The sequence below is a fragment of the Neomonachus schauinslandi genome, chromosome 9 (assembly GCF_002201575.2).
Source record: "Neomonachus schauinslandi chromosome 9, ASM220157v2, whole genome shotgun sequence".
Lineage (NCBI taxonomy): Eukaryota > Metazoa > Chordata > Mammalia > Carnivora > Phocidae > Neomonachus > Neomonachus schauinslandi.
The window spans coordinates 111,196,101-111,208,056 of NC_058411.1; the positions used below are offsets into that span (position 1 = coordinate 111,196,101).

The 11,956-nt window shown below is 55.9% G+C and overlaps 1 protein-coding gene across 1 annotated transcript; it reads left to right on the forward strand.

Moving 5' to 3' along the window:
* The first annotated feature begins 3,189 nt into the window (after nucleotides 1–3,189).
* CD276 (CD276 molecule) lies at nucleotides 3,190–9,458 on the forward strand. Its single transcript, XM_044918194.1, has 4 exons — nucleotides 3,190–3,318; nucleotides 4,342–4,383; nucleotides 5,847–5,882; nucleotides 7,979–9,458. Exons 1-4 carry the CDS (start codon nucleotides 3,192–3,194, stop codon nucleotides 7,999–8,001), a joined length of 228 nt encoding a protein of 75 aa, XP_044774129.1. The 5' UTR covers nucleotides 3,190–3,191; the 3' UTR covers nucleotides 8,002–9,458.
* The last annotated feature ends 2,498 nt before the right edge of the window (nucleotides 9,459–11,956 follow it).

An 11,956-nucleotide genomic window follows, 5' to 3' on the forward strand; every position in this document is an offset into this window, starting at 1 on the left:
CGCAACCCTGTGCTGCGGCAGGACGCTCATGGCTCCGTCACCATCACAGGTAGGCAGGCGGCAGGTGAGCCGCTGGGGAGACGAAGAGAGCCGCTGCCTTTTTTCTAGACCCTGAGTTGGAATTTAGGTAGGTTTGGGTGGTCAGAAACCTGACCTTTCAGGTGTTTCAAACTCTCCACCAAGAAGTCCTTGAGGGACTTGCTTTAAGGAGCTGATATGAGTCATTTGTAATATTGGCCCTTAATATTGACCACCTTAGGTGGTCCTTGTGCTTCTTACACAGAGGCGGGAGTAGCTGCGGGAATCTGGGGGTGGGGGTGGGAGTTCTAGAGCAGACGGCATGGTGAGCGAGGGCTTTCCTACCGGAAGTCCTCCAGGTGATGGGAAGGTGTTGCTGTGTCCATGCCACCATCTGATCTGAGGCCCTGAGAGACACCTGGGGATGTCCAGGTGGTGGGTCCCGACCCTCACCCGGGCGGTGTCAGCTCTTCTTAGAGGAGAGCGCTCAACCCAGGCAGCAGTTGGGGGAATCTCTGCTGCCCCCTTGTGGTCAAACGCCAGATTGATGCCCTCCGTTTGGCAATTCCCTCAATCTGGTTGGGGTCTGGTTTGGGATCCCAGCCAGCCCAAACACCTTCCCTTCCTGCATTGTCCGTCTCAGTGGGTGCTCCTTGTGCCTGGAGGTGTGAAGAGGGCGCAGGCCCACACTCAGGCCAAGGGAGGCAGTCTCCATCTGTGTTGGGACATCAGGTTTTCTCCTCAGTTCCTCTCCCTGGGCCACTGAGCTTTCCCAGGGGCCTCCCACATCCTCTGGTGTCAGGACAGAGGGTCTATCTGTTGGGTTGTCCTGTCTTCCCTTCCCATGACTTCCATCCACCTGGTAGGTTTCCAGAGAGAATAAGAAGTACCAGGTAGAGTGAGATCGGCAGAGAAAGGGAAGCTTTCTGAGAAGGGAAGTGGGCTGCAGGAGCAGTCGGGAGAAGTCTCCGGGGACAGGCGGGAGTTGAGAGAGCCTTGAAGGACCAGTGGACTTTGTGATCATTTGCACCTGGGGCCGAACTGGGTATTTGCCACGCTGTGCAGAAAGGGCTTATGGGTGTAAATGGAATGGTAGGGAGAACGCTTACCCCATCTAAGAGAAAAACACTCTAAGTTTAAACTTTAGGAGCTAACATTTAAAGTGCTTCTGTTTCAGAGATGAGGAGACCAAAGCCCAGAGAGAAGAGAGAACTTTCCCAAGTCTGCAGACTAGCACAGTGGCTCCATTTGGGGGGCCAGGCACCTCTTTGAAAATTGGATAAACGGTAAATGCAATAGTTTGCATTTACATTTAGAAGGTGCATGGCGCCTCTACACTCACCCAGGGCGGTGAGCAGATGAACCAGGACCGGAATCTAACCTTTAGCCTCTCAGCCTAATTTTCTCTCCTCCCCACCACCCAGCCTCCTGTTTTCGTAAGAGCAGGTCTGGCCTACTTTGGAGCCCTTGGCCTGTATTTCGCTTCAGGCAGCTTTGTGCCTGCTAAAACATTCCGGGATTCAGAATGTCAGTCCTCCAGCCTGGTCTCTCCCACACCTGCTGGAGGTTCGTGACGTCCAGTGTGCTGTGCATGGAGGGGGCTTTATGGAGCACGTGCTGGTAATGGAGCCTCAACACCCCGGCCTGAGCCCCGCTCTTTACTCCAGCACAAGTCTGGCCCGTGTTCCAGGCACTGACAGCATTTAGGGCGTGAACACAGGAGATCCTCCCTCCTCCTGAGTATTTCTGTGGCTCTGCTCCCTCCTTTGCTGCAGGATCCCCACCCGGGATCCCCAGGGGTTTTTCTTTCACGGGCTTCCTGGACTGGCCTTCTTGGCCCCTCGTGTCAGCTGCTGCCCTCCCCCGCTCCCCTGGGTGACGGGTCCCTTTGCTTGCAATGTCCTGAGCGGCAGCTCTGTCACCATGCCGGCCAAGGGAACATCTGCTGCAAATGCCCGCGTCCCTACCGGGGCCTCTGCTGCCGAAGGTTCTCCCGGCACTGCTGTCTGCCCTGACGTAGACTTCTGCAGAACCAGCTAGCCCCCCGGCTGCCGCTGCTGCCCTGGGCCCTCGTGGTCCGCAGAGAGCAGAGGAAAGCGGTGCTGTCTTTTTTTTGATCTGAGGTCCCCGAGCTTTCTGCCCGGGACCTGGCATGGGCCCAGGGCCTGGGCTGCTGGCTGGCGTGCTCAGGACAGTGGCTGGCCCTGACCCAGGTGCGGGCGCCTTGAGCCCGTCCCTCTGCCGCGAGATAGCTAACAGACGGGCCTGCCGCGCTTCACGGAAACATTCCCCTGGCAAGTCTCCCCTTCTTGGGTAAACCCAGAACCCTCACCACGGCACCCTCAGCTCCCACCCCCATCTACATGCGGGGCTCCCCAAACATTTTCTGTAAAGGGCTGGAGAGTAAATATTTTAGGCTTTGTGGGCCACATACGATCTTGGTTGCTGCTGCCACTTTTCCTTCCCCTTCTGCTCCTCCTGTTTCTTTTTTTGCAACCCTTTACAAATATAAAAACTATTATTAGCCTACAGGCTGTACAAAAACACCACAGGCCAGATCTGGCTCGCAGACCATAATTTGCTGACTCCCGATCTCTAGGACGGGAGATGTCACTGGGCAGGGCTGGACGAGTCAGGGAGGGCCTCCTGAGGAGGTGAACCTTAAACTAGGTGAGCATTTGGGGGCATTTTTTAAGTAGGGGAACCTGACAGCAATGGCGTGGGGGCTGGAAGGAGCCAGTTGTCTCTGCAGAGAATGGTTAGTTCACCAGCTTGGCTGGAGCAGAGGTTCCTGAGGTGGACATGGAAAGAAAGGTTGGGGGAGGGGAAGGAACAGCCACATAATAGAAGTCCTTGAGAGGACTGAAGCATTATTCAAATGTCAGTGGGGAGCCATAGAAGGTTCTAGAGCATCATCAACTGCAGACTCTTCACCCCTGCCAAGTTGAGGCACGTCCACACCAGCCATGGCTGTGTCGGGGTTTGGATGTGTCTTGGGGTGTGGGGGAGTGGCACGAGAACTTCAGTGAGCTCTCTTCATAGCGTTGGAGCCCAGTGAGGGTGGGAGCTCCCTATTCACACCTCCTGGCCAAGGGTGTGCAGTCCTCAGGGCCACGGGGGCCATGTGTGACTGTCTCTTCCCATTCTCCCCACCTCCCCTCCCAGGGCAGCCCATGACCTTCCCCCCTGAGGCCCTGTGGGTGACCGTGGGGCTGTCTGTCTGTCTTGTCGCACTGCTGGTGGCCCTGGCCTTCGTGTGCTGGAGAAAGATCAAGCAGAGCTGTGAGGAGGAGAATGCAGGTGAGGGCGAGAGGGTGTGCACACACACACGTGTCTTTGGGTATGTAGGTGTGTCTGTGGCATCAGCCTGAGTGTGCACATGGGGCCTGATGGTGTGTGTGTGGCCTTGAGGCTGAATGTGTCTTGTATGTGTGAACAGGTGTGAGCCTGCCTTGGAGGGTGGGAATATGGCAGGCTGAGTGTGCGTAGGAGTGGGACCGCAAGTGAGTGGTGGACGTGTGGGGCTGCAGTGTGATGGTGAGGGTGGAAGTCACCCGAGGGTGTCTGCGTGTAGCAGCGTGGGTGTAGAGCGTGGAAATTTCGTGCACACGTGTGAATGCCGCATGGGTGTGCGGGTCCCTGTGTGAGGGTGTGTCTGCTTCCCAGTGGGCAGAGTTGGAAGGAGCTGCCATTAGCTGGGTTGGGATCAGTGTGAGTTGACTTTGGTGATTGGCAGGTGGTGAGTTGACCTTGGTAGATGGGCGGTTTGAGCTTGGTTGGGAAGTGTGTCAACTCGGGGGAGTGGTGGGTGGTGAGCACACATTGGTGAGTTGGGGGGGTGATGCCGGTGGGTGGTAGGTGGGTACACAGAGGCTTCCCTGGGTGAACATGGAAGTAGATGGTCAGAGGTGGGAGCTGGCTGGGCGTCGGGAAGGAGGGTGCATGTGTGGAGGAGGAGGGACAGATAGGTGGGTGGCGGTCTGTGCTGCAGGCGGCGGGGGGCTGGTAGAAGGACAGGTGCACAGGTAGGTGGGTGGTGCTCATGTTGGAGGCTGGTGGTAGGGGGGGCTTGGTAAGTGGGTGGATGGGGGAGCGATGGGGTCAGTGGGTGTGGCTGGCTGGAGGGGTGAGGAGATGGTGCTTGGCTGGGGGAGGGGTGGGCTCTGCTCTGTGCTGGTCTCAGGCTCCCACCCTGCGTCCAACATCCGGAGCGCAGGCCAGGCCTACTCAGCCTGCTTACCTGCCTCCTGCGCTCTCAGGTGGAGAAGTGCAGGAATGACCATGGGCTGAGAAAGTCTTGTTTACTGAGTCCTTGTCTTCCAGGTGCTGAGGACCAGGATGGGGATGGAGAGGGATCCAAGACCGGTAAGCCTGATCTTAGAGCTGGCCTTATTGGCTGAGGGAAGGACGCAGGGACGGGGAGATCTCTAGGGTCTCTCTAGGATCCGGAGGAGCCAGATTTGCTTGGGGTTTGGATGCAGTGTGTTCTGTGGGCTGTGGCCTCCTGCCCGGATGAGTCCAGTCTTTGCTCAGTGTTAGGCCTGGATGTGGATCTCCCCTGACTCCCTCTCAGGTGTTGCTTCGTCTTTCCCGCCTACCTGACCTTTCTACCAGGGCCAGCTCCACTCTGAGTGACCCCGAACTGTGGGGTCTGGTGGCTTCCTAGGGGAAGAGGGAGGGCTCAGGGGACAGGGCAGCCTGGGCTTAAGTTCCAGCTGCCGCTCGTGGGCTGAGTAGCCTGGAGCAAGTCGTTTTGCTTCTCTGAGCCTCAGTTTCGTCATCTTTGAGTCTTGGTTTCGTCCTAATAACTGTCTTCCTTCATAGGTTGTGTGGGCTTAATTAAATAAGATCATGTATTTAAAGGGTCTAGTACCGTCCCTGGTGCCTGGTCCATGCTTGATAGCTTGGAGTCTTGTTAATAGGTAAACAATTTAAGATAGTCGCATTCTGGTTAGAGGCTGTGTGACTTTGGTCAAAGTGCTTTGCTGCTCTGGGCTTCAGTGTCCCTCTGTAAAATGTTATGCTGGCCCTGTCTTGATGGCACCAGAGGCTCTTTCGAGTGACTGGACACACAGGTGGTTTGCAAAGGGCATGGTGCTTTGGAGACATCAACCTGGAGCCTAGCTTGGGGTGGGTGCCACGGCACTGGTGTTTCGTGGCCACTGGAGGCCTCGCTGCCCTCCCTCCTGGGGCTCCTGGGCTGGGAGAGCCAGGTTCCCACTGAGCCATTTGGGATGGTGCCAGTTGACATCGGTCCCCTCCCCACCCCCGTGGAGGAAGAGCAGGAGACTGACACCTGGGGACTGCTGTAAATGATGCCAATTAACTCTCTGCCTTTGGTGTGGAGACAGCCCTGGGATCAGGCCTCATTTTTCTTGCTCGGAGGCAGATGTAGTTGACAGAGGGAAGGGGTAGGGAGAGGAGGGCGGCCTAGAGATTTGTTCAGTCTCCGTTCTGCATGACCCCAGGCCCACTTGGGAAGGGCTGCAGCCTCCTGGGGCTTCTTACTTCACTCTTATTTGCGGAGCAGGCTCGGTGTACTTCCGCATCTCTGGCTCACTGGAGGGCAGGGTAGCTGTTCCCATTGTATGGATGTGGAAAACTGAGGCCCAGAGAGAGGGGTGACAGGATACAGAGTGGAGCTGGGCCTTGAGACAGCAGCCTAGGGCCCCTTCCCTGGGGCTGGGAGGTTGCCCTCATCCTCCCAACTTCTCCCAGTCCATGTAGACCTCACTTCTTCCTCGGCTTCTGTCCCTCTGCCTGACTCCTGACCCCCCACTTTCCACGGGTCCCCCTCCCTCACTGTGTGCTCCTTCCTTTTTTTGCAGCCCTGCGGCCTCTGAAACACTCTGAGAACAAAGAAGGTAAAGACACGTGCTGCTCGAGATTCTGTCTCTGTGTGTTGGCACCTCTGTGTGCAGGAAGCTGGGGAGGGTCGTTGGTGGTGGGGTGATCATCACCTGCTCACAGGTCACCTGAGGCTCCCTCCCCGGGAGCGCAGCCTTGACTCTCCCCTGTCGGCATGGCAGGGAGTGGAGTAACCAAGGTCCCAGCTGTTCTAAGCGGATGTAGATGTGACAGAGGCTTTGCAAGGACAGGGATTTATTTCTCTCTCCTGTAACAGTCTAAGCATAGGTGATCTGAGGGCCACTGATGTCCTGGAGCTAGGTTCCATTTATTGGTTTCTGCCCTCTTCCTCTCAGAGCTTCCATCCAGGGAGCTCCAGCTCCCATGCCTTCTCCAGAAGCAAGGGGGAGGGAGGACAGGGAGGAACGTTTTTTTTCTAGGGCTTGACTAGAAATAGCTCCTGTTACTCCAGTTTCCGCCCATTGGTCTGGACCTAGTCACATGACGCCTAATTCCAGCGAGCCCAGAGAATATGGCTTTTGGCTGGTCAGCCACGTTCCTGACATGTAGTAGGCAGTTAGTAAATGTTAACAATCATCGTTATTCATATTCTGTAACATCAGCAGTTACGTTAGGAAGTGGTTGGTTGGAAGTAAGTTTGAGATTCTTCCTTACTGAAAGTAACCACAGCGACATCTGTGTGTGCGGGTTTCTGGGGAAATGTGTGTGTGTGTGTATTTGGAACAAAACACTCCTTGATGCAGACTTGCCGCTCGATATCAGTGGCTTCCACCTAGAAAATCAAAGTTGGTTGCTAAAGGTTATGGAAACTTTTTCAGCTTGCCTGGGTGTCCCTGTCAGGAAAGAAACGTTCCCTGAATTCCTGGATGCTCGTCCCTACATTTAGGGGAGAAGGGAAGGACGTAGGCCCTATATCTTCAGGAAACTTCCAGAGGCAGGGGCGGCGGGGGGGGGGGGGGGGGGGGGCAATGGGGCCCTCAGAAGCCTGCACAAAATACGTGATACGAGAGGGTCATAGACTCCGACTTTCACGAAAGGCAGTAAGAGGGCTTTGGGAAGGCAGCGTTGTGCAGAAGAAAGCGGCCCCGGCGTCGGGAGGGATACGTTGGGTCTAGTCCCTGCCTTGGACCTTCCAGGAATCTGTGGAATGCACATCTGTGGAATGCACAGCTCCCTTGCAGGATGGTGGTGAGGATTAGGCAGGGTGACAAATGCAGAGATGCTCTGTAAAGCAAGGCCCTTCAAATGCTGTAGAATGTTCCGTGGCAATAAGAGGCCTATGTTGGGGTCTGGAGGGGTAGAGACAAGTTCTCTGCCTCCTTGTTGCTCTGAACCAAATGAGGCATGGAAGGATTGAGCAGATGGAGAGGAAAATGTCAGCTCGGTTCTAGAAGAGAGCTTTGGGAGAATGGCATGGGTGCGGGGTGCAGCAGGCTTCCCAGTCCCGTTCCCAGTGGGGCAGCCTGGCCCTCCAGTCTCTGGTCACACTGCATGTGTACAGAGGTGGCGCCCAGAAGGGAGGACTACTTCCTCTGGGACAGACAGACCCCAAAGAATGGGAGAGGGAGCGGCGGGGTCACACATGCCCTGGTCCTCCTTTGAAACTCTCCCCCAGGTCAGGGAGTGGAGCGGGGCCAGTCCACTGGTGCCCCCCATGTGGAGACAAGAGCCAGAGGAACTCAGCATGGGAAGGGGAGCTGGAAAGGATTTCTTGCTAGTGGAGGGGAGGGAGCCAGGCCAGGGGAGATGGAGGGGGAGGTAGGAGGGGACATGCGTGCCAGGGAAAGTGGTTGGGAGGGGTGTGGGGCGGGGGAGCCATGGGGCTGGAGAAAGAGGCTGGTGGGGATTAGGCAGCCTCCCTCAGGGGCCTCATGGTCTGTCTGACGCCCAGCTCCTGTGTTGGCGTCTGTCTGGGCCTCCAGGGCAGTGCTTAGCCCAGGGGCTGCTAGTCAGACTGCGGCGGCCAGCCCCACACACACTCCCCACCCGGAAGTGCGTGAGCATGTGCCTGGGCTTCTGGAGCACGCCCAAGAGTACAACTCCTGCATTTAATGCCTTTTCCCCCACTTTTTCTTTCCATCGCGAAATGCAGATGATGGACAAGAAATAGCCTGACCACGAAGACCAGGGAGCTGCTGCTCCGGCCTGGGGGGCTCCCACCTCTGGATGCACCGGGGCCTCAGTGTGAGCCCTGCCCCCAACAGATGGCTCCCACTCGGGCAGGTCTGCCCATTCTCCAAAGGACAGAGAGACCACCGCACAGCCTTCTTTCTCCGATGGACGTGATTCCCAAGTCTTGCTGCCTTATTTCTCCAGTGACACGATACATAAACCATCCTGCTGTCTTGTGTCTTATGGACATAATACAGACACCACCCCACCGCCTTATTTCTCCAGTGGATATGCTGCATGGACCATCTGGCTGCCTCTTTTTTCTCCGCAGGACACAATATTCAGACGGATCCTCTGCCTTCTTTCTCCAAAGACAGGATACGCAGTCACCCCTGGCCTTCTTTCTCCAGTGGCTCTGAAACACTAGTTTTCATTTCTCAGCCTTTTCTTCCACTCCCCCCACCGTAAGCCCGTCTCCCAGACAGGGACACTGCAGCTTCAGCATCTCCTGAGGCCACAGGCATCTCCCCTCCCGCCTCCCCTCCTCTGGCCCCCGCCTTGGCCTTTCCCCCGTCACTAAGTGAAGCCAGGGCCCTTCCCCGGGCATGCAGGGACACACCAACACCTGTGCTGGGACGTATAGGGACCTCCCTTCGCCCAGTCTCTCCCGTGGTGCCCTGGGCTGTGCCCTGGGGCTGCCTACCCGTGGGAAGCATGTGCTGGTCACACGGGGTCTCTGGGGGTCTGCGTGGGCCCCCTGGGGGTCAGCCTGTAGCCCTCCACTTTTCCCTCCTGTCCTTCTGTTCATCCACTCTAGTCACGTTCACCGAGCACCCACGGGGTGCCAGCATTGCCTTAGGTACCTGGGACCCGCTGTGAGAAGACAGGGCCCTCCGTTAAGGAGCTTGTCCTTCACCTGGGGAACTGCGAGGAGACAGACAACCGCCTGCCATGGCCTGCGCCTTGTGAGGGGTTCCTGCCCGGCTCCCTACAGTACCCCTCCAATGTGCCCGCGGCCTCCTGGATACCTCATGCCCAGGCCATCCCTAATCCCTCCCCAGAGCAGCGGTGCGGGCAGAAACCTGGAGACGGGGCAGAGCCTCTTGCTACAGTCGGAGAATCTGATGGTTTCCAGTCTTTCAAGGTGTGAGCAGGTGGGCAGGCGGCCACGGCACCCCGAACCCCGGAGAGCAGAAGTGTAGCGGAAGCCTGGGGACGGGGCAGGGCCAGGAGGGTACAGGGACACAGCCCCTCAGCCCCCACCATGGTGCTATTCTGGAGCCGGGAGGACACCTCCTGGCTTGTCTCTCGCCAGCCCCCGGCCTCCGGAACGCTTCTGATGTCCTCCCGCTGACATTTCCTCCTTCCCCAGGGAACGGAAGAGGTGGCATGCCTAATTTAAATGTGGGACTCTGAGGAATTTTGTTAACTGGGGGTGTATTTTGGGAAAAATAAATGGCTTTGTAGAAAGCTTTTTCTCCGAGAAGTGTGTGGAAGCAGGTTGGGCAGCAGGACTTGGGTAGGAAGGATCCCCTGCTGGACATTTGAGGCCAGAGCGGGCATGCCTGTGTCTCCTCCCTCTCGCCGCCCCTCAGTCGCTGGGTCTCTGTGGCCATGCAGCCCCTCCCTGGCCGCAGTTTCCGCCTTGGGAAAGTGAAGTTGGCTGTCCAGAAAGGCTTGGTTCCTCCCATTCCTGGAAGCACCACCTAATTTCTTGATCTTGGGAGGCTCGGATCCTGGGCTTGCTTAGGGCCACTTCTAGCACCCCATTTTACAGATGGGGAAGCTGAGCCCTAGTAGGAAGCTGATACCAGGGAAGGAGCTCTGCATGCTGGTGTTGGGCTCGCGCCGTGGAATGGGCACCGGCCTTGAATCAGAGATCCAGGTCCGGGACCTCATTCTGCCCTGTGACCCTGAGTAGGGCATCTAGCTTCTCTGGACTTTACTTTTCTTATATAAGAGACAGACCTGAGGTTTTCACCATCTTCCACCTCCAAAGACTGAGAAGAGGGGTGAATGTGGCAGATAAACAGGTTTCCAGGGGCCTGGGTTCAGGGATGGGGAAGCCTGCAGAGCATACTGTGCCCATTTGCCCCTGGGTGACAAGGCCCCGGGGCAGCAGGACAGTGGGGGGGGGGGTGGTCAGGACACTTGACTTTTGTTCCCAGCTCCACTGCTAACTTGTGACCGAGTCCTTCATACCTCTGACCCTTGATTTCCTACCCATTAAGTAGGGCGCTGAGTCCTCCCCTGAAATGTATGCAGCATTCTTTACAAACCAGAGCGCCTATTATAAAAGCTCATGGCCCCCGCAGTGAGACCGGTCACCTTGCTTGAAGTCCCACTACGGGTGCTCTGGGTGGATTTTAGAATCAAAAGACTCGTATGGGGGCTCTGCCTTTGCCCTGTACTCCTCCCCCCTGCACCCTTGAGCATGTTGCTACCCCACTGGGCGAAACTCTACCTGCCAGGTGGGGTCGATGGTGGTTCATGTTTCATAGGATCTGTCTGAAGGTTGGACAAGACAGTGGGTAAGAAGATGCTGCAAACTATAAAGTGCTGGGTGCATGCGGGGGGTTATTTTTCTCCCCTGCTGTCGGGGCTGCACTCTCTTACTCCCTAGGTGACTTTGTAGATGGAGCGCAGTGACCTCAGTTTGCCTATCTATAAAAGAGGCATGGGAACCAGTGCTTTTTCTTCCTGATGGGGCCAGGATAAGCCTCAGACACTGGATCAAATGCTCTCAGGAGGGACCCGGCAGGTGGGGGTAGTTTCCCGGGGGCTGAGGGCTAAGGAAGGTGGCCACTAAGTCCCCTGTGATAAGTGCCCCAGAGAGCAGTATTTTTAGCTGCCTTTCCTGGGCAAAGCTCCAACTTCTGCATTTTAATGGAGAAATAATTCTCACAGTGCGACAAGCTGTAGCCTGCAGGTGTCACATCCATATTAAAGAGGGGACAGAGCAAGGGTTCATTTGCCTGGCTGGCTCAAGGTGCGACCGGAATTCACCTCCAGGAGCACTTGTAACCAGGGCTGTGAAGACCAGTTAGTGGATCTGATTGCTCAGAGGGAGGAGCCTGGGATGGGGGTGAAGACAGCAGGGCTGGGGGCCCTGAGCCATCCTGATTGTCCTCTTTCGGAGCACTCTGCCTCTGCTCAGTATGGGCAGGAACTGTGGCTTCCCAGGTTGGTTGCCGGGGGCTTCTGCAAAGGCCAAGTCTTAAACTAAAATGTGAAGCCAAGGTTTGCACCAAGTAGCAAAATCCCGGGCCTCCAAGTGCAGGGCACTCCCAGAGAAGCAGGAGCGGAGGACTGCGTGCAGTAATGCGTGGGAGCACTGCAAATGCAAACAATATGGTGTTAAACTAAAAAGCAAACACAAACAACACACCACAGGCCCAAAATGGCATCGCTTAGGCCAAGTTCCTACACTGGGACTTAATATATAATCTAATTGCACTTTCGACGTCGCCCAGAAATACCGTCTTATAGGGATTTTCTTAGTAGGGTCGCCAATAAATCTGCCATGTGGGCCTTCTCCATCCCCCAAAGGAAGGTAATCTGCATGATAAGACCCCTGGCTTTTCCTGTTGCTTTTCCCTGCCCAGGGAAAGTGGCCTTGCCTGGAACTATCCTTTTGCAAAAACTTTCTTACCCCACCCTCCTATAAGAACTTTCCGTTTTGTACAACTCCTGGGAGCTTCCCTCTACTGGCTTGGTGGCCTGAATCATTTAATAAAGCCCATTAGATCTTCAGATTTACTCGGTTGAATTTTGTTATTTAACAACAGAAATGTACAGAGTGGTTGTCTTCACCTCCAGTCCCCCCACACAGAGGGAGGTACTATTAAGAGTTTGCTATCCTTCTAGACTTTTCCCTAGGCTAACACTTCTATAAAACTGAAACCATATGTATTTTTTTTTGAAGATTTTATTTATTTGAGAGAGAGTGAGAGCACAA

Coding starts and splice junctions, on each gene's coding strand:
- CD276 (XM_044918194.1), top strand. CDS start 3,192: ATGACCTTCCCCCCTGAGGCCCTGTGGGTGACCGTGGGGCTGTCTGTC. Junction 4,384..5,846: donor TGGAGAGGGATCCAAGACCG/GTAAGCCTGATC, acceptor CTTTTTTTGCAG/CCCTGCGGCCTCTGAAACAC. Junction 5,883..7,978: donor ACACTCTGAGAACAAAGAAG/GTAAAGACACGT, acceptor CGCGAAATGCAG/ATGATGGACAAGAAATAGCC.